The sequence below is a fragment of the Pleurodeles waltl genome, chromosome 7 (assembly GCF_031143425.1).
Source record: "Pleurodeles waltl isolate 20211129_DDA chromosome 7, aPleWal1.hap1.20221129, whole genome shotgun sequence".
NCBI classification, from domain to species: Eukaryota; Metazoa; Chordata; class Amphibia; order Caudata; family Salamandridae; genus Pleurodeles; species Pleurodeles waltl.
This window is the reverse complement of record NC_090446.1, coordinates 388,859,525-388,882,191: the sequence shown is the minus strand read 5'-3', so window position 1 is coordinate 388,882,191 and position 22,667 is coordinate 388,859,525. Positions and strand designations below refer to the sequence as shown.

Sequence of the window (22,667 nt, the reverse complement as noted above, 5' to 3'; positions counted from 1 at the left end):
AGCATCCATCTGCAAGGGGGTCTCCAACCCCTCTTTAAAGTGCAGGCCGATTGCCGCCAGCACAAAAAAGACGGAGCAGCTTTGAAGCAGCTGCTCTGTCTTTCACTGAATGTGCTACTTCCAAGGATAGCGCGAGTTTGTGTCTGCCGTAGGAGAAGATAATGTGGCCTCACCACCTGGTTCGGCCTCTCCCCTGCTGCTTCCAGACTTTGTCCAGTTTTCACCTCCTGCGTGCGTACAGCTATGATTATTGGAGCAGGCATCGTGGCACCAGTGCCCTGGGCATTGAGGGGTTCACTGCACACCAATTATGGTTGTCTTCTTGCCAACCGAAGGACAGGGGCCCTATTTGGCAAGCTTGTGTAAGTGCTTCGGGGACCCTTGTTACAGAAGTGGCTGCCTTAATGATCATAGGGCAATCAATAACAAAATGCAACATAGAGATTCTGTTTAATCGGTTTTTCAGATTCAATAGCTGCAGATCCCCCACAGGGGTGTGCAAGAGAATGCGGTACCAAATTTCAACAAAAACAAGGAGGAATGGAAAAAATGATGTATAAGCTAAAGAGAACCCGACTGCGACATGGAAAACGAATCCTATGACGACTGTCATACGATATCATGACATGATAAAAATACGAGGCCGTTCGATGCTTTACAAAGCTGCAGCACGATGCACACATTTTTTTTTTTTTTAAAGAAGAACATTGTTTAGCCTGATGATTGTATTTAAAAGGCCTGATAAAGTCCCATCAAGAAAACAATACTAAAGTAATTTGCAAAATGATAAAACTTGTCTTTAAGCAACAAGATTGCTTAACGACGGGGTCATAAAACAACTCAAAGACAGAAAGGGTCTGAACAAATTCAAATCGCGTAATCAGATGGACTGAAGGGCAGACTACGTGCTACACGTCAATGATAGCACAGGCTGCAGACATCCTTGACTAGAAACAAGTTCTACTAAAGCCACAACTGGCTCCAAAGCAAAGAAAGTCCGAGAGAGTGTTATATTACGGCTGCCAGAGGGTGAGACCCTGAAGGATAAACGCCGAGGTTCTGGCAGCACTGCGCACAAAGGTAAGCAATTCTGCTTGTCTCTCGTACGGGCTTCGATTCCTAGCACGTGGTAATAAGAAGTTGAATCACCGCAGCCCGGGCAGATTCAGGGCTCCATGGAAACCAACGTTTCCTGCGTCATTGCTCCCAAGGCTAACTAACGTGCGTGGCGCTTGGGATCCACAACTGATCATTTGGAATTCGTCTTGCACAACCACAAGTCCACTCACAGGCTGCACAGCTGTCTTGTTGCGCAAACTTCTCAATGGAGCTACCACTGCCAGTCTTCAGGCCAGTCAGAATTAGGCTCTGAAGAGTTAGCGTGTTCCACAATATGCACAGCAAAGCACTGTTTTAACGGAAATATCAAATAAACGAAGTGCAGGTACTCAGTACCGGACAGTACCCGCCCATTTAAATCACTGCTGCAAAGAGTTTTAAACATGGCAAAATATCCTAAACGGGTGCATTTAATGAGTGACTTTTAACCGACTGGGGACAGTGACGACACCCTTCCTTTTGAAAGCAGTTCGTATTCTTTAACATCAAATTGCACCAGAAACTTATGAATCATTATTTATTTTTAATCTTTTCTCTCCAAATTCGTAACAGATGAGGCTTAACCCTGGGACAACCAAACCCATATTTAAGTGCCACTGACAGAATGATCGAAAGGTGCCCAAGGCATACTGCATCACTGGCTGGACCATGGTAAGTGTTACAAATATACACAGGGCCTGATTACGCGTTTGGTGGTCCCAATGCAGGACCGCCAAACTTGCGAGGAGGGCACCACTGCATGGCAGTGTCATCCGCATGCTCTACTACAAGATTTCCGCCGGTCTCACGTGGCTGACCGGCAAAACCCTTGAAACAGAGCAACTGAGGAAACAGTGCCATGAGATAACACTCGTCTCCCTTAAAGGAGCCAAAGGGCTATCTCGTAGCATGGGCATGGTCAGTGCAGGGTTCCCCCTCACAGCCCTGTGCAATTGTTCTTCACCAGCCTTTTCATGGTGGGGAAACCAACATGAAAAGGCTGGCAGAGAACAGCCGGCATGGCTGATTTCGATCAAGACCGCGGTCACCCCGTCAGGATCTTGGTGGTCAGTTGGAGGTCCGCCCGCCAAACTTGCAGTGTGGCAGTCCGACCGACACAGCCGCGGTGGTCCGACTGCCACCGTGAGTCTGGCGGGCTTGTTACCATTAGACTCGTAATCAGGCTCTAAGTCACTGACTAAAAAGAGGAAAGCTGCTTAGTTAACACTCCGTAGTGTACCAAACAAAAAAAAAAAAAAAAAACAGCACAGATCTGCTGAATGGGTAACAGTAAGCAAAAGCGAAGGGCAGGCATTCCCTCCCCTACATTTTTTTTTTTTTTTTGTTGCTTTTGTTTAATTATTGCAGTGTTTTTCACACATTTTTAGGTTGAAGCCTATCAAAGAGCACAGCTGTCTGGTTGCGAAAAGACTTCTTGAAAGCATTCTGAAAGTTTCCCTGGGAATGCACTCCGCTCATTGCTTACCATTGGCTTAGTGGTTTGTAACCCACATTTTCTAGCTTTCTATTTGCTGACTACTTGTTTTAGGCTGTCCAGCATTTCTTCGTAACCCCCTCTCTTCAAGCACACAACAAAATGTAAATGTCTGTAAATTAACTCTGCACGTTTTTCAGAATATAGCAGAATTATTCAAGCTCAAATGAAGCTCTTTTTTTTGTAATTCGGAAATGTGGTGGGACAAATCAGTCCAGTGGATGATTCCATTTGCACACATTATCAGTTGTACGCTGGAAAACTGTATGTGCAGATGTAATGGCCACTGAAAATGTGTTGATACATACTCTACACTACACCACTCCCCTCTACTCTATGCCACTCCACTCTAAAAGACTCCATGCTACTTTACTCCACTCCACTCTATGACACTTCACTCTACGGTCAACTCCACACCCCTCAACGTTATGACACTCTAATCCATTCTATTCCCCTATACTCCACTCTACACCACTATTCTCCAGTCCACACTATTCCACAATTCTACAACAACCTACACCACTCCGCTGTACGCCACTAACCTTTAGCCATGCTAAACATCAGCCACGCTGCTATACAACAAGGCTCAAAACACATTGTTAAATGCTGCTCCAGGGTGGGACATGGCCAAGATGGCAACCACGCAAGTCACATAGGAAAGAGCTCTGGGTCCCCCATAATAACATCCTGTGCTATCACTACTACACCCCCTCCCCCACATTCCCACCCTCTCGGGTGCACGCACAATCTCTGGCTTCCCCTGACGCCCGCTGGCAGTCCTCAGGTGCTTTCGCTCTGCCCACTGCGTTCCCTCTGGCCGTGGGGGCATTCAGACTATGAGGAGCGGCCTGCTACCTGGGTGCAGAGGTGCGGGCCCAACAGCCGCAGACTAGTCGAGCAGTGGCTCACTGGACCAGGATGTTGGCACTTCACCGGAGGGCCCTCGCTGAACGTGAACCCCTCCATCACCACTATGCAATTGGAGAAACACACTGTCAGAAGGCTGAGCAGCCGCTACTACGCCAGCGTTGGCAGTTCAGAATCAAGCACGGCCACGTGGCAAGGAAGATGTCATGTGGATCACCGCCACAGCTCTCACCTTGCACTAAACAGTGTGTGCACTAAATCGAGGCCCGGGCATGCTATTCTCCTCAGCCGACCCTGCACAGGTGAGTACTCTTTTGGGATATGGGGCTGGAGGGGTCTGCTCTGGCTCTGGACTCTTCCCCCCCAAACCCCACTCTTGAGAACTGTGGCATTTGCTGGCACGCAGCCCTCTGTGTGCTCTCTCCTCTTCCGCCCTATGATGGTGACTAACGCTGGCTGCCTCTACCTGTGAATACCCGAGGCAGCCACAAAATTAGGGGCTCCTCCCTATTACCAGCGACTCAACAGCAGCAGGGCGCGGTCCCTTACCCTCCTCACACCTGCAGGCCAAACGCTGGTACTCTGATACCATGGCCATAAACATAAAAGTCACGAAACGCTGTTACCTATCATTTCCACTGAACCTGTACACTTGGACCTCTGGAACGTTGTGATGGGGCCGCAGGGAGAGTGCATCCACTGCACCAAGTCCAGTGGCACAAGGGTGCTCGTCACCTCCCTCTTCCTCCCCCCTCCCCCCCCAAGAACTCCTAGGACTTGAGTGCTGTTCCACACCTTGGACTGCACATAATTCCCTGCGTGCAGTGGCTTGAGAACAGTGCCCTTCTGAGGCTGCAGCATGACCTTGCCCAATGGTGCAGAAGACTGCCACCATGGTCCGCCCCATGTAAAACAAAATGACTGCGGCACCCAGGGGGGCAGCCCGGATAAGTCACTGGGGAACACACTGGTGGAGCACTCACGCAGATTGGAAGAGACCCTCACTGCAGTATTAGACATCAAATACACCCTGGAACGCAAGATCGACTGCCTGTGGATCGACATGGGCCTCATGAGGGAAGACCACAAGAAGCTGAAAGAACAAGTGCAGTCCACAGAATCTGCTCTGGCATCCCTTGGCCCATCGGTCTCCGACGTTAGTGCACACATCAAAGCCCATTAGGAAGAGGTAGCATTTCTCTGAAGATACACAGACAATCAGGAGGGCAGATCCCAACCTGAACATGTAGCGGGCCCCCGTATGGAACTCTACCTTGAGGACTGGTTCTCGACGACCATCTTGCAGGGCAAACACTCTACTTTCTGCTCTTTCGAGCCTGCTCGCAGGGTACTGGGCAAACCGCTCCCTCCAGGGGCCCTTCGGCACCCAGTAGCACCGTCCTATTCAATACAGAGACAGAGATCACATCTTGCAGGTCACCTCTGCCAGAGGCCCATGGAAGGCAGAGAACTCACAAGTTAATATCTTCCCAGGCTACACCGTGGAGGTGCAATGGCAAAGGGCCTCCATTCGGGCTGTGAAACAATGAGTCCGTGAACATGACATCAGAGATGCCCCCCAATTCCCTGCAACGCTCTGGATCATGCAGGATGGCAGCGCCACCTTTTGCATCTGCCCCGAAGATGCATGGTCTTGGCTGGAACACAAGAGCATCATTGCCTCACCAATGGAGTCATCGGATTCTCCCACAGAGTGTAAGGTACGACGACAATGCAGACCCTGCAGCAAATGCTATTGAGTCAGCCCACTGAAGGAACAGGCTGCTATGGAAGGGGTGCAGGTGGTTGCAGAAGTATGTCAGTGCTCAGCCACCCTCCCCAGCTGGTTCAGTTGTGGGAAGTCAGGAGGATGAGACGCCCGACACTGCATTAATCTGGTGGACGCTTTGCTTGGAGGAGGCCCAGTAGTGACCCCTCAGTCAGTCGAGGAAGTAATTATGGGTTGCACATGCACAGGAGTCGGCCTGTCTTGCCGAGTGTCCCTCTGTGCGTCATGGGGGCAGCGAGTGACGAAAAAGACGTTCCACTGGTGTACTGGTCAAGGGCCGCGGCTCATACTTAAAAGTATTGTTGCTTACTTACTGCCATCACCTCAATTATGGGTAGCGACACATTCATTGACTAGTTTAGAACTTTGTTCTTTGCAGCATCATAGTGCTATTGACCTGGCACCCATCAGAAAGCCAGCCTGGGAGAAGGTGTTGAATGCCAATCAAAAGTTCCTATTTAATTGTTTTATGCATTGTTATTCCTCATTTCCTTTTTTCTATTTTCTTGTTACATTGTTCATGTGGGTGTGTGGTCAACGGGTCACGGGGTGGTCGGGTCGGTGGGGAATCTGCAGAAGAACACTAGAGCTGCTGCGCACTCTCCTTCATTACATATTAAATGAATACGCATGGTGTTAGTTCTGTGCCACAATATCTGCTACTGACCTGGAATATCAGGGGGCTAGCGGGATATGTGGAACATTACTGGCTGCATCAATATTTATGCAGGCACAAAATTTAGGTCGCACTACTCCAAGAGACCCATCTCACTGCCGTGGACCTTGAGAATGCGCACACACGACGGCGGGGTATAATGGTGGGGACCACCTACTGTTGCTACACTAGAGGTCCCCCTATATGAGTAGCATCTGGGGTGCTACTGGAAGTGCTGTACACTAAGATAGATCCAGAAGGGAGATACGTGGTCCTAGAGGGAGTCTTAGATGTTTCCGCTGTGACGCTAGGCTTCTTATGTGCTCCCAACACTAATCAGGGCCTCTTCCTGCGATCCCGCACTGATACACAATGCGCTGGTGCCCTGTTATTGATGAGGAGATTATAACTGTGCCCCTGACCTAGACCAAGACTGCTCACGCTCCCCAATACCTGGTGCACATTCTGAAGTGCTTACTCATCTGAAGCACTGGGCGTCCCACTCACAGGTGCTTAATGCCTGATGCAGCCTACATCCCACGACACTCAAATACTCCTATTACTATGGGTTACATGATTTACATACCGGACTGATATGTTTTACTGCAGCCCAGAGGTGCTAGCGAAGGTCATCTGCACCATAAACCTTGGGTGCACTTACTTCGACCACTGCCCATTACAGCTCCACCTTTCATGAGGCTGGGGGTTCTCTTGAATACCCACATGGAGGCACCCTTCTAAGGCTCTGTGTGACAGGGCCTTCCATGCTGCCGTATCAGAACACATCACCACATATGTCAAGGGAAAAGAAGGCACGGCCTCCGATGCCTGTTTGGAGTGGGACGCGATGAAAGTAGTCCTCCATTACCTTGCCATAAGTATGGTATACGGTGCCAAGCTACTGCTGCGCAGGCAGCTTCACGACCTAGAAACTGACATTTGGGAGATGAGAACGGCTGCTAATGGATGACAGGACAGTGGCTGCTTTCCTGGCGTGGGCAAGGCTTGCTATTAAGACGACCCTAAGCCAACAAGACAAACTAGATTATAACAATTACCTGACTAGAAGGCATGTTAAGGGCGAGAAGGCCAGCAGGCTGTTGGCTTGGCTCCTCCATTCTGACTCCCCCCACCCCCTGATCCCCATCACTGCTATTCACGGCGAGGAGGGCATAATACTCAACACCCAAGACATACTCAATGGCACTTTCTGCTCTTACTTCACCAAATTGTATGCTGCCCCGAGAACGGCAGATGCAGCTCGAATTGTATCGTTCCTAAATACTGTAAGTCTGCCACACCTGCAGGAGGCTCAAAGGGTGGCTCTTGAGGCACCGCTATCCAATACCAAAATTAGAGATGAGATAAAACAGATGGTGCACTGTAAGACTCCTAGGGCTAATGGTTGGCTGATAAAACTGTTATGCCACTTTTCAATCTACATCAACCCCTCCCTTGCTGAAGGTATTTAATACCACCTACTCAGCGGGTAGACTCCCCACCTCCCTCCAAGAAACGATATTGGTTGCCTTGTTTAGGCCTGACAGAGACCCCCCCTCCAGATGTGCTCTTACCGGCACTTCTTCTTGTCAAATTCTGATTACAAGATAGTTGGTAAGGTGCTGCCCAACCGGCTGATCCCCATTACACAACACATGATGCCTCCAGATCCGGAACGGGTTTATACAATATCATGAACAAGCAACAGAGGTTCAGGAAAATGGACTGGACACGATCCACAGGCGTGATCCCCTGGGTCGCAATGCTGGACATTGAAAAGCATACAATACCCTGGGATGCGAGTGGTTGAAGGAAATCCTCAAGAGAAGGGGCATTGGCCCCCGTTGCCTCACATGGATTGATATGTAATACACTAAACAACTCGCCAGGGTCAAAACAGGAAGCCTTATATCTGAAACATTTAATGTTGAACGTGGTACCCACTAGGGATGCCCTCTATCCCCTGTAATATTTGTATCAGCCGGGGAGCCACTAGTCTGTGCACTTGACTGGGGAGTCAGAACTGGTGACCACTGGCATTCCCTATCTGACCCCTTGGTGACCCTTTGAGATGATGCCACAGTGCTCCCCAGCTAAATGGCACGTCTACGATAGTTCGGGGAAGCATCTGGCAAATGGGTGAATTGGGATAAATCTCACTTGTTCCCCCATACGGTCTGACAGAAGAACATTGGAATGCGTTCCCAGACTCCACTTCCCTGGACGTGATTCCTTCAAATGCCTAGGCATCTAAGTGTATCACTCTGATAAAGATCTGATTAATGGCAATGTGGGCAAAGTCCTTGCTAGGGTGAGGGCATCACTCCCATTTTGGACAGGCCTGCCACTTTCCCCAGCAAGCAGGATTGCTAATTCCAAACTCTTGATACTCCCCAGGCTATTATACTTTTTTCAGCCATCCCTACCTTGTTGTCTTGCAGAATATTGGCAGAGCTGCGCTCCCTGCTGACCGGATTCATATGGGGCAAGGGCAGACGGCAAGTAGCGCTCTCAAGCTATAGGCTCCATTAGAGTAGGGAGGACTGGGTATCCCCAATTTTGAGCACTACCATGCTACAGTCCAACGCCAATGGCCCATGAGCTGGCTAGCGGGCATGAACTTGTCTGAATTGGGACAGTAGTTTGGTAGGGTGACATTGACCTCGGTACTGCGATGGCTGCTTGGTTCTGAAGCAGAGGTAACAATGAGAGGCAGCAACGCTCTCACAAGGGTGGCCAAGGCATGCTGGAAGACATATGATCCAGAATCGAGCATGTCTCCCAGATGCTCCGAGCGTTCCATCTGGGCTCTCCCTGCATGTACTGAATTGCAGTCGCACCGGGACTCTGCCCTGTGGACCGAGGTAGGACTCACAGTGTGGGGTGATCTTTTCACAGATAAGATTCTTGACGTCTTTATGGATGATTATGGGATACCACTGGCACATTCCTTATCTACACTGCACTTACAGGTTGCCTGCATATGGTTTGGCATGGGACACATGATGAGCCCCAGACATCCTTAAACTTCCAGGTTATATTGACACCAGGACAAATGAACCTCACAACTACCTTGGTACAGATCTACACAGAAACTAGCCTTTCTTCGTCTGGGACTGGGAGCCCTGTCCTCTGCCCGCCTCCCCTCCTCTTGCTACCCAATGTCAGCCAGATATATGGCTGAGTGCAAACGATGACACGCCACAGTTCAATTTCTTGAAGTCCGATTAGGACTATGTCCATTTAGACTGTCGATTTATGCCTATGCAACGCTTCCAATATTGTTGATATTACACATCCTCACTGATTGCAATGGCTCTGATGTTAACATCTGTGCCAACTGTACACTGATAAGCTTTAACTCAAAATTGATATCTGAATGTATATCGCTGTGGATTGCTTCACTGCATGTTTAGTATGTACGTGCTTTGTTAATATACTATAAATCAATAAAGACATATTGGGGAAAATAATGCTGCTCCAGGGCGATTTTACATGTAATACATTTGATGTGTGTGATGTAAAGAGTGCAGGCATTAAACCCAAGTCACCTCTATAATAGAAAGCGTTCCCAAGAACGAAGCATGGCACAATCTAAAACACAACCTGAATTTTTGTTCAAACATGCCCTTATTGTGAGGCTATGAAGAGACGCAAATAAATGGTCGAATGGGTGCTTTTTTCAACTTATGGGGGCTCGAATCTCAAAATATCCATCTTCCAATTCTACATACTGTTAAGTAGGGATCTTCAAGCCGGATGGAACGGAAACTCCAACAATATCTGAAGTGATGTCTTCTAACAAAGTCAGCAGGTTTTCACACATAATATGCAACACCTTATAAACAATTCTGGCACAGACTGATGCGAAGTGTAACTAAAGAGAGACATATGCCCCTGTCCCTTTTTAATATCTCATATAGCCAGGTGACCACCAGAAATATGAAAGCTTTGCAATCTCAAGCTGCAGTTCAGGATATCCAATGTAACAAGAACTTCTGAAAAGATAACAGCCTTAGAGGTGCCAACCTACCACAGTCAAACTCAAGTCATTGGGGATAAGGGGCACTTCAGGAACTTGCCCAGCTTAAAAAAGAAATGGCACTTTGAACTAAAACCCCACTGAGGCATGCTCTTGGCAAAAAAAGTGGTGCTGGAAAGTCCATGGCCTGACCACCCAGCCACTCTTCGTTTCGCTTCTCCCACCTGTAATACTTCTTTAAAACTGCAATCCTTAGGACCATGAGCCATGCTTCCCTGATATTCTTTATGCCTTTTGTCAATTCTCTACAGCTGCTTCCCGCGCTTGAACCTCGTTTTTTTCACGAATATCCTTAATCACATCTGAATTTCACTGAGGCTTTGACAATGAGGCAGTTCTTTGGTTTTGTCTTTGACTACTCTCACTTGGTCAGCCATCACCCTCACCCCATTCTCCTGGTGGCTGTCAAGAGGAGAAAACTTTGTCCACAGCTAGAAGTATGGTGACTGCAGCAGCAAAAAAGCCATGCAAATGGGAATAGATGTCGAGCCTAACAATATTCCCCGTATATGTATCTATCCTGAGTCCAAATTTCAGAGGGAAATCCTTTGTTGCCTCGGTTTTCTAGTAGAGTGATTGCTGTTTTCATATCAGTCTTCTCAACTAGCTCTCTGTGGTGGTTATTTCTTACATAAAAGTAAAAATACCTTTAAGTACTGCCATAAAGCTGGATTCTCCAACAGGTAGCTCAGGAGCTACCAGCTGCACGTCAGCTACCAGCAGGTAGTTCTTGGACGTGGAGCTCAGCATAATGCATAATTCAGCGGCTCTGAAACAACTGTGTTGCCTCCTGCGTAGTGTAGGAGCCAGAAGCTTTAAGTTGTATATCCTCAAGATGATTTCTAATGATCAAAAGTAGCTCTCATTATAGAAGTGGTTGGAGACCCTTGCCATAGAGCGTTCTCCCTTGAGGATGTAAACTATGGAATGCTGGTGAGCGAAAATGACTGTCGGGAATAGAGAAGCTTGGCTGAGGCACAATAAACCTCTCCCTCAAAATTACCTATAAGTAACTATATAACTCATGGCCTAAGGTAAATATAACTCGTGCCCTTGCCAAGCACTGCTAATTTCTCCAGATATTACAGCACTCGTAACAACTTTTATAATGTCAATAAAAATATAAATTAAATATTAGAAGACAAATTATTGAAGAAAAAACTGTGCATGGTAGGGGCACGAGTTATAGTTACCTGAAATAACCCTAACTATAACTGCTGACTTTCTATGGTTTTGTGCGAGTAAATTCAGAACCGGATTATAACGTCCCTGTAACCTTTGTTTATTTAGGGAATGTATATATATTTTCACTTTTAAAAAAACAAAGGTTACAGAGACGTTGTAGTCAGGCTCGCATTTTAAACGTACCAACCCATAGAAATTGACTTATTATTGTTAGAGTGATCTTGCGCCCCCCGCCATGTACTGTTATCTGATCAATAATTTTACTGTAGATGTTACAGTGACATTATCAATGATGTTATCAAAGATGTCATGAGTGCTGCAATTTGTGGAGTAATTAGCAGTGTTTGGCGAGGGCGGAAGTTATAGTTACCTTAGGGCACGAGTTATAGTTACTTTACATAACTAACTATAAACAGGTAAATTTCTATGTTTTTTTAATGTTTAAAATGTGAGCCTAACTATAACATCCCTGTAACCTTTAGTTTTTTTTAAGAAAATGTGTGTGTTTAAAAAAAAAATCTATTTCTTAACTAGAACATCCCTGTAAACTTTGTTTTTTCAGTACATTTCTATGTTTTTTTTTTTTTTTTTAAACAAAGTAATTTTTATTACTATGTGTTAATACAATCACCGCCACACATGGCCTTTGGCCGTGCACAGCAGTGCTTGGCCGCAGGGCCGGTCTCTCTGGGTGTGAGAGGGTGTATCTGGGTGTGAGAGTGGGTGCAACAGTGTCTTAGTGGATGTGTCAGTTTCTGTGTGGGTCTGTGAGTGGGTGCATGAGGGTCTCAGTGGGTCACTGAGTGGGTGTATAGGTGGGTGTATAAGTGTCGGTGGGTCTGTGAGTGGGTGCGTGACAGTGTGAGTGGGTGCATAACGGTCTGAGTGCGTCTCGATGCATGAGTGTGTGGCTGGGTCTGTGATTGGTGTATGAGTGTCACTGGGTCTGTGAGTGGGTGCTTGAGGGTCTGAGTTTGTCTGTGAGTGGGTGCATTAGGGTCTCATTTGGTCTCTGAGTGGGTGTATAAGTGTCAGTGGGTCCGTGACTAGGTGCATGAGTGTGTGACTGAGTCTGTAAGTGGGTGGCTGAGTGGGTGCTTGAGAGCCTGAACTGGTCTGTGAGTGAGTGCAGAACGCTCTGGGTGGGTCTGTGAGTGAGTGTATAAGTGTTGGTGGGTCTGTGAGTGGGTGCAAGTGTGTGCGATTGGGTCTGTGGGTGGGTGCAAAAGGCTGTGAGTGGGTGCATGAGGGTCTCAGCGGGTCTCTGAGTGGATGTATAAGTGTCAGTGGGTCTGTAACTGGGTGCATGAGTGTGACTGGGTCTGTGAGTGGGTATCGGAGTGGTTATGTGACTGGGCGTGCGAGTGTCTGAGTGACACTCCGTGGTTATGTACATTTCTCAGTAGGTCTGTGAGTGTCTGTATTACTGACTGACTGAGACTAAGAGTGGGTCTGTGAGTGTCGGAAGGGGTCTGTGAGTGGATGTGTAGTATCTGAGTGGATCTGTGAGTGAGGCTTGAGGGTCTGAATGGGTCTTTGAGTGGGTGCACGTTGGTCAGAGTGAGTCTGTGACTAGATGAGCGAGTGTCTGAATGGCTGTCACAGTGTGTGTAAGAGTCTGTGTGTATATATATATATATATATATATATATTTTTTTTTTTTCTTTTATCATCAGCATTCGTGACTCCCATGCAACGCTTAACCCGGTTGGGTGGGGGGCAAAGGGGGTCCTCCCTGGATTAATCACCCCCAAAACTTTCCAGACAGCAGCTCAAGTGAGTGTCTTATTTTCTTGGAAAATTTAGTGAAGATTCGTTGAGCGGCACCAAAGTTATTAGCAAAACAAAAACGCTCTTTCTATAGCAACTTGGTCCTAACTATACCTACCTAGTTGTGATATACATCAGCACCTACAATAGTGAAAGTGGTCACTACTGCAGACTATGTTCGTACATGCAAACATGCATTTCTACTTTTCAGCATGGGTGGATGAGGTTTCTCAAACTAAGTACCACATATAATTTTTAAAATGCATGCAAACAAAACCTTAATAAAATATCATAATTTCACTGACTTACCTCAATTGTGATTGCAACTTTATTGTCTTGCTGATGAAATCCTCCCATGTGGGGTAGCTTGACTATAAACAAAGTAGAAAGAAACAAGGTATAACACGGGAAGCAGCATGCAACAAGCATTATTATAAATATCTGCTAACGCAGATAACACAGAATACTGGGTTAAATCAGTGGTCATCCAAATGTGGCGTCCATTTTCACACCGATTAAAAAAGTTTCAGAAGTGTAACATTTACTTCAAGCATGCATATACCAACTATCATCAATTGTTAGTGGAAACAATTTGCAATAATCTACATTACACAGTTAAAACAAATTCTGGTGGTCATGAGTGCTAGAAGTCCGACATCTCTTGCTTGTTAAACAGGAACCGATTTTTCTTTAACCTCCAGGCTGTGATGATTCTGGGATACTGCGTGTGCAGGTGTGTTGATTTACAACACAATCTTTTTTTTTTTTTTTAAAGACTCTTTGTAGGTAGGGGTATGGCATTCCAGTACCGCAATGCTCCGGAAGTAATGTTTGGGGTAAAGGGCAACAAGTCTTGAGATTTGTTTTGATCACTCGACAAATATGCTCAACGCAGACCCTTTGGCTTCCAGTAAGAGACCGCTTTAAGCAAATGCAGAGTGCTGTAACTTAATCTTGAATTCATGTCAGCGGCGTTAGTATAAAAGGTATACACGTGTTCAAATAAAATGTAACAATTTGTGCCTATTTACAATACTCCCATAATACACTTTGATTACATGCAAATACAAGCAGAAAAGAAGCAATTCTTCGCTTTCAAAATAAAATCTACCCATAAAATATTTTAACTGAAGTATTTAGGCACTTTGCTCTCAAAATGTACCCAAAATATATTCAAAAAATTGAAAGGAACTCTGTTTCTACAGACAACATTTCAAGCAATGTTTTAGGGAACAAGCTGAAATGCCACTTTTCTAGTTCATTTAATAAACCGTCTTTCAAGTTTGGAAGCATTATGGGTTATATAAGAAAACAATATATGTTGTTCTCCACATTCAAAGAAAATCAAAAAAGTACACCCACAAGTCAATAAACATTCATGGAAGCAGATTTATCAGGATTTTTCACAAGTTTACAGAAGTGGTTATAGGAACCTAAGACTGCTATAATCCACATATACTCCTAGCAAACTTTTGTGAATTCCATTTTCACATGAGCAAATCTAGAAGTGTAGCTTTGGTAATTTGAAAATCTGCCGGGCAAGACTCAAGTGTAAATTAGTTTAGTAGAACTTTTTTTTTCTTTTTCCTCCAGAGCGAAAATATTTTCCCTGTCCGAGATAGTGATTTTCCTACATCACAATCGTTTTTGAGGGAAGCTGTTACATTTCACTGTTTAAATAATGTTACTCATTTTCTTGAAAGGAGTACATTTTCGACCTTTCCCAGGGCGAGAATGAGCTGGAAAGGACAGGCTGAGTTAAGCATGGGTAGGAGTGCACAAACTCACAGGGCATTCCAGCTTCAGAACTACCATCGCCCACCTACTTCCAGCCCATGCGTATATTTACTCACAAGAAACTCCTCATGCAAGTAAACCCTTTAATGAGTACAAAATCAACTTTTGTACATGTACCTCAAACTTCCATGCCTAATAGCTTTGAGAATCAGGTCCATAACTTGTTGATCCTAATAAGACTGCAGAGTTTCTCGACTTGTAAAATGTACATGTACAGTTATGGATATAACATTGATAAATGTTCACACTTATGCCAAACAGGGGAACAAAGGAACAGTGAGGTGATGTGATTTTGCACAGTAATTACATAATGTGGTCAAATGGAGAAAGATTGACAGATTGGTCTCAGTGATCCTCTGGTTGAAACCGATGTGCTGAAGAGCAAGTAAATTCTGGGTTTATTTACAGTAACATTTAGTAAAATTAATTGAGAGCTTAAAAGTAAACTTGCACGAGCAATTCGCAAGATGCCTCCTCTGAAAACGGAAGTAAGCAGGGGAGCAACGGTACACACAGCCCAATTACATAGCCTCAATGTTGCTATAATCAGAACCACAGCATATTAAAAAAGCTGAAATATATGTACAGCCTTGAAGTAATGAGAAAGCTAGCTCAAATGGAGCAGTTTCATAAACATTGTCTGGTCATACACAGAATCCGTGAATACTCAAAATTTGACATAAACTGGAGCCTTGGTTGGGTCACAGTAAAACAGAATCTGAAATAGCATAATCAATGTCTTGCTAGAACCTAAACCTTGAAATAATACGAGCCGTGACATAATCAGAGTTGCTATTTTCAGAACTCTGATCAAATGAGAATAGTGCCATAATCTGTCACCTCATAGCCTATTACCAAATTTGACCAGCAGATTTTGTCTTTATGGGACAAGGAGATCTCCAAATCATCTTGTCCCCTAGACAAGTACATATATTATCAAATCTCACACCCTTGCTTAGGGTAAAACTATTCTTAGCTTCCAGAAGCTGTGCATAGACTATGACCGTGGAGACTTATTTTATCTTGCAAAGTAAGGTCACACTCCTGCATGGAAACCCAAACCCAATATGTAGCTTCTGAACTTAAACCTCTTGTATCAGCTAACAGTAACTGTGAGAAGCCCCACAGACTTCCTGTTATAAACGGGGTCTCTAGTTGGCAAAGGTATACACCCTTGTCCCTGTAGGCACCACAATCCTAGTCAGGGTAAGTCACACAAAATCCAAATTATTCTGTTCACACCCTCTGGTAGCTTGCCACTGAGCAGCCAGGCTTAACTGAGAAAGCAATGTGTAAAGTATTTGTGGAGTATATCATGCAATAACACAGTGAAAACACCACAAAAATACACCACACAGGTTTAGAAAAATATACAATATTTATCTGAGTAAATTAAGGTCAAAACGATCAAGATTTGATAAGCACAAGTCGAAATATCACTTTTGCAATGATAAGAAGAGTCTTAAGTCTTTAAGAAATCAAAAAATGTCTCTGTGTGCACAAAGTACCTGATATACGTCAAAATTACACGCACAAAGACCGCAGAGGAGAAGATGCGTGGAAAAAGGAAAGCGTGCGTCAGATTTCCAGATGTGCACAGACGATGCATCAATTCTTTCCACGCGGCAGGTGCTTTGCATCGATTTCCACCGTGCAGGCTTGGATCCCCACTGCGCCGTGGGGTATTTTGACACCCAGGGACAATACATAGAAATCCTGGATGTGTAGGAGGAAGTCACAGGTGTTGCGAGAATCCAGTCTGACAATGCGTCAGAGTTTGTCGCACGGCAGGTGCTGCGTCAATTGCTCATGCAGGAAGTCGGGCTGCGTCGTTCCGGCTCAGCGATGCATAGATCCAGTAGGGTTGTGCATCGAAGTTCTGGTCGCAACGCTGGCGCTGCATGGATCTATACTCGGGGAGCTGGGCTGCGTCGTTCCGGTTCGGCGATGCAGTGATTCTTTCACAGCTGGGAAGGCTGTGGTCGATTTTCACCGCACAAGGAGTTTCCTTGAAGAATAGAAGTCTTTTTGACTCTGAGACTTCATGAACAGGAGGCAAGCTCAATCCAAGCCCTTGGAGAGCCCTTCTCAGCAGAGGCCAGCAAGGCAGCAGGGCAGCAGTCCTTTACAGCAAAGCAGTCCAGGTGAGTCCTTTGGGCAGCCAGGCAGCTCCTCTTGACAGATTGCAGGATCTGGTTCAGAGTGTCTGTCCCAGGAAGTGTCTGAGTTGGTGAGGTTAGGGACCCAGGTTATATACCTAAAAGTGCCTTGGAAGTAGGGGAGACGTCAAAGAGTGGTTTTGAGTGCACAAGGTCCCCTTTCAATACAGGTCTATTTGTCAGGGTCCCAATAGGTGGTTTGGCAGTCCATTGTGTGAGGGCAGGCCACTAGCCTTCGAAACATAAGTGTCAGGCCCCTCCACCCTTCCAGCTCAAGAAGACCCATTCAGTAAGTAGAGGAGTGCAGGTGTGACTGCGCATCCTGTGTTTGTAGTTGTCTGGGTGACATGCACAAGGGAGCTGTAAACCAGACCAGCCCAGACATGGATTGGAGACAGGCTGTAAGGCACAGATGGATTTTAAGTGCAGAGAAACGCTCACTTTCTAAAAGTGGCATTTCTAAAATAGTAATATAGAATCCAACTTCATCAATAAGCAGGATTATGTATTACCATTCTGGCCATACTAAATGTGACCTGTTTACCCCTTTCTGATCAGAATCTACCATCAAACTGTGTATGAGGATAGCCCTAATGTTAGCCTATGAAAGGAGCAGGCCTCACAGCAGTGGAAAATTAATTTTGGAGTTTTCCCCTACCAGGACATATAAAGCACACAGGTATATGCCCTGCCTTTTACCTACACAGCACCCTGCCCTAAGGGTTACCTAGGGCCTACCTTAGGGGTGACTTATATGTAAAAAAAAAAAAAAAAAAAAAAGCGGGGGAGTTTAAGGGTTGGCAAGTACTTTTAAATGCCAAGTCGGAGTGGCAGTGAAACTGCACACAATGGCCTTGCAATGGCAGGCCTGAGATAGGGTTAAGGGGCTACTTATGTGGGTGGCACAACCAGTGGTGCGGGCCCACTGGTAGCATTCAATCTAAAGGCCCTGGGCACATGTACTGCACTTTACTAGGGACTTACAAGTAGATGAAATATGCCAATTGGGTATGAACCAATGTTACCATGTTTTAAGGGGGATAGCGTATGAACTTTAGCACCGTCTCTGGACCCTACACACTTTACCACTGATAACCAGTGTCAGAAAATGGGAGGGAGGCATGCAAAAATTTGAGGGATGACCACCCTAAGGCTGTCAGGTCTAACACTTCCACAGCTCCATAAACGCTGTCTCAGGATTTCTCTGATCCCTTGAAAAACTCCACCCAAACTGGGAGTCGGCACTGATGTCCAACTTTTACTGCACTGACACCGGTCTTCCCAGCCTAAGGCTACTGTTTCGAGGTCCATACTTCCAAACAGAATTATTTCCCTGCCATCCTGGCCACTTCTGTTAGGCTTATAAACACCTGATTGATGCAGGGACACATTAATGCCTCTGTGCAGGTGTGCATGAAGCCTTCAGTAGCTCATGTGCAGCAGATGTGGTGGTGAAGTGCACCTCATTTGGAATAACAAACACTTTGAACTGGGGCGGATGGGTTCCAACACCTCTGGTGGTGGGGGGGTTCCGCTGGGCAATACCAAGCAGCATGACCACCATTACCATACCAGCTTTTCTCTTCCAGCTATCTTAAGAAGACTGTTTAAGATATAGCAGAGACCCAGTATAAGGTCCAGCCATCGAATTCAATGACTAGATAAAAGGGCAAAATGAGAGCAGAGATAAAGCAGGCATTCTATAAAACACCATTTCTGGGGTAATTTTTATGGAACACAATGGGTTTTTAGTAACATGCCTTAAGTCTTCTCACATGCCAGCAAAATGCTTGTTTCTTTGCAGCGTTCGAGTTTGGAGAACACCTTTTCCTTTTAAAACCTCTTGGGCCCTGGAGTATCACACTGGTTGCTGGCTTGATCTGTGAATGAACTTGGCATTGTTTTTTTTGTTTTTTTTGCTTCAATTAATCAAGTCACCTAAACGTTTTATCTTTGACCAATAAACAGTCCCTGGACTCATCTGGGTTTCTTCCTTGCGTGTACTCCTCCCTCACAATCCTTGAAGTGTTCTTGCTCCTCTTGCATACAACTCATATTGTACCCGTTGAGGCGATGATTCCTGATAGTCCCATTACTGAAGGGAGTACTCAGTGGCCTGATGTATCTAAGTGGGATTTTCACTGCTTTGTCGGGTGAGATTCATCTGTTCCTGTGTGCCAGTCAACACAACAACTATGCTGGACCACTGATTAGCAGTGGCTGGATTTCTTGTCGATTTCATTGCTTCCGTCTTACTGGATGGTTTTCCTTCCTCTTCTTGGATCTATTCCCCAATGGTGCACATATTTACCACCCTATAGGCTGGATGACTGGAATGTTGCCACAGCATCACATAACGAAACACAGTTTCCTGTTGATCCCAGTACTCCACGGGAGTGCACGCGTTTTTTGCTCTTCCCTCCACTTGCGGTGCTTCTCCCTCACATGCCCAGCACACTTCATCTGTTGCTTCCCCATCCTTCCTCAGGCCCAGCTGTGCACAGAGTAGGTTGCCTGCCTGCATAGGTAGAGCATAGCGCCTTGTCAAAGACTTGGCTCTAAGTCAAACTCCTGGAAGTTTTCTACGTAAAAGGATTGAGCATACGGTCTAAATCTGGATTTGTTTTAAAAAAACAAAAAAAGAAAGAAAAACCAAAAATCTACTGGAAAAAAACAGTTAAAGGTTATTTAAGGTTCAGCTAACACAAACCAGAAAAAAAACTACAATTCACCAATTATGATATACAAAACACACCAAAACTCATGCAAGCTGCTCTGTTTTGGTTGTGGCAGACAGATTTTTTTCATGCGGCATCAGCAAATGGTTGTACTAAGTATGACAGGCAGTCTGATGGTGCGCGTGCATACCATAACTGGGGAATTTGAGGGATTTGTCTGCTTTATGTTCTCTGAACCATAACAACTTTATTTTTGCTTTTTTCCAGAGATTATATCTTTTTTGATAAATATTTTTTATGTAAATACAAAAAGTACTGGCTAACGCCAGTACTTAATAAGCACTGACAAAAAACAACAGATCTCACTTTTGGGACCAAACTGATTTTTGCCAATGGTTGGGTTTTTAGTCGTTCTGCACAGCACCCCCGATGTTGTGCAGCATGGCTAAAGTAAAACAAAAAATCCAACTTTTATGCAGCCACTGTGTCATTTTGCAGGTGCATGCGCGCAGCCACAAAATGACAGCGCCTTTTTTTAGCTACCGATTCAAGTCAGATTAATAACTAAAAACTAAACAAACACAAGCAAAACGGTTTTGTTTTTTTAAAAGTGGGTGAGGGTAGTCGGAGCAACAGGATGTCGTTAGCAACACAGGGAAGGGCAAGAGTTGGGAGGCAACACAGAGTAACTTGGGGGGTGTAATGGTCATGGAAGAAACAAGGATAGGGTGCAGGACAGAAGCAACAGAGGGAGGGCAGAGGGACAAGGAAGCAACTCAGGGGTGTGAGGGCAGATGCAACACAGAGAAGTACACTGAAGAGCACATCTGGGAGTGGAGAGAAACAAAAGGACAAGAAGCACACGGGGGGAGAGAAATACATGAGGGAGACAGCTTGAAAACACATGCACTCGCTGTGAATGCTTTCACAAGAAAAAGTAATAGTTTCCGGATACAAGCACAGGCACCAGGAAAAATATGGGCAAAGCTATTCTCCATGGAAGGGACAAACACAAGTTTGACAAGCTGGGGCACAAATAAGAAAAAGGCAAATGAGAGTGAAAAGGAAAGCTAACCAATGGTAAGCAATGGGCAGGTGCCAAGCCCCTCTATGGTAATGGTAAGCCACAACAGGCCTCACAATAGACAGCTCATGTGCAGTCTGGTAGGCTCGATTGCCATGTGCTACCTATAAGTTAATGAGCATACCTTAATAAATATGGTGACAGTACATATAGGTAACACTACAAATTCAAATGCCAATAAAATGTTACTAGCGAGCGGAACAGATGCACTTAGAAGCGAAGTGCTGCTGTAAAGGTAATGCACTCTGAATCATCATCTGTTGATTTGTGCGTTGACACTGCATTCATTTAAAGCCCACCAAAATTGACTTGACATGCAAAGTATAAAATTTCATAAAGTATTGGCAAATGTGGGAAAAGTTATGGTGCCCATTAATGATCAGTATCCTGAAAAGGAGACTGGCCCTATGCGTCACTATTCAAGATAAAATCTGTTCAATATCCAAGTAACCATTTCAGAATTTGCATGTGCTTGGATTAAGCACCTAATCTTACATAGCCCAAGCGAGTCCAGCTGAAACGATAAATGAAGCTTTTCAGCTCCTGCAGATATGCTTGTGCCATCACCTACAATCTCGGAACGCGTTTTTTCATCCTTTTTAAAACTGATTTCCCCCTGATATTACCCAACTACTCAACCAGTGATACAGCCTTCAATCGTAACTGGAAATCGCCGACTTGAACGCTTAAAATATGTTGTGCGAACACACCTAAGTCTCAAAGGTCTACAATATTTGTTATCTTTATGTTACACCAGTGTAAGCATTTCATTCTTCTCATAAACTGAGGTCGAAGTGCATGCAATAGGTATTGGAACCGTAATCCTAAACACAACTGAGGCAACGCCAGGTGGTGCGGCGCCGTGGTCAGAAGCATGATCAAACACCACAAAATATTCTGTAACTGTATTGTTACACTAGAAGTAACTGCGCACCCGGTGAATGATAAAGAAATGCAATTTACAGTAATTGTCACAGTGCAGGAAACCCCTATCTTCATTTCAAACGGAGGCACTTTAAGGTCGCCATTAAGTGTGCAGGAACGGTTATCCTTTAACAAAATGCACGGGAGGGTTTTGATAAGAACAACACACGTCGCTCCCAACAGACCCCGACCAGTTCGACCTCTGCTTATAAGGATGAAACGCGGAGTAAAACTGTAGTTTGATATGAATACTTTGCCAGTTAATATGCTTAACTTCAGTACAATGGAGACAAGAAGAAACAAAGTCGAAAAAAGATAGAAACAAGGCCATTTTAAATGCCAAATGAAGCCTCCTGGTAACTGAAATATAGCCTTTTATAGATATATTTTCCCAAGTTTAAAGTCTGCATGCATCAATTTTAGAGTAGACATCTGTACCACATCACCTGATTTATTGTCTCAACCTTGAACATCTCATGCCCTCTTGAGTACTATACACAGCGGCTGTTTGTCTTTCGTTGCAGAGTGGATGATCAGATTATTTCCAAACAGATAATCACCCAACAGACATCTTGCACTTCTTGACTCATCGACCTCTAGGCCTCATTCTGCAGAGGGATCTTGCACAACTTCAGCAACAGTACTCTGACGAATGTACAAACCATTCATGTTTTATTTAATTCACAAATACAAAAACATCAACATTTAAATTTTAATGAGAAGGTTGGATCTTTTCTAAATTCAGTTGAGGCCACTCATCATCCCTAGTAGATCTTATTAGATGCACTTGCAGTGTTCTGACGAACCAATCTGAAGATATCAACCTAATCTTTAGCCTTCAAATTTACATTCGGCCTTTTTATTTAGGTACACTTTAGATTAATAAGAGATTAATAATCTATCCTTTAATTTTTAGCCTTCAATCATTTAATTTTTAGTTTAATCATTTAATTTAATGATTTAATTTTTAGCCTTCAAATTTACATTCTGCCTTTTTATTTAAATACACTTTAGATTAATAATCCATCATTTAACTTCATAAGCAGTTGCAGACCCTGTAAGAAGACTTTGCAGACACCCAGGGATCTCCGGACCACAGGTTAACAACCACTGGGCTAGCAAAT

The 22,667-nt window shown here is 44.9% G+C and overlaps 1 protein-coding gene across 2 annotated transcripts in view; it reads right to left on the bottom strand.

Moving 5' to 3' along the window:
• LOC138304101 (protein MTSS 1-like) overlaps positions 1-22,667 on the bottom strand; it is a 545,913-nt gene that overhangs the window by 445,907 nt on the left and 77,339 nt on the right. For both annotated transcript variants that reach the window (XM_069243840.1, XM_069243841.1), the window contains exon 2: positions 13,211-13,272. In XM_069243840.1, the coding sequence (XP_069099941.1) occupies positions 13,211-13,272 (62 nt within the window). The remainder of the gene's footprint in view (positions 1-13,210; positions 13,273-22,667) is intronic.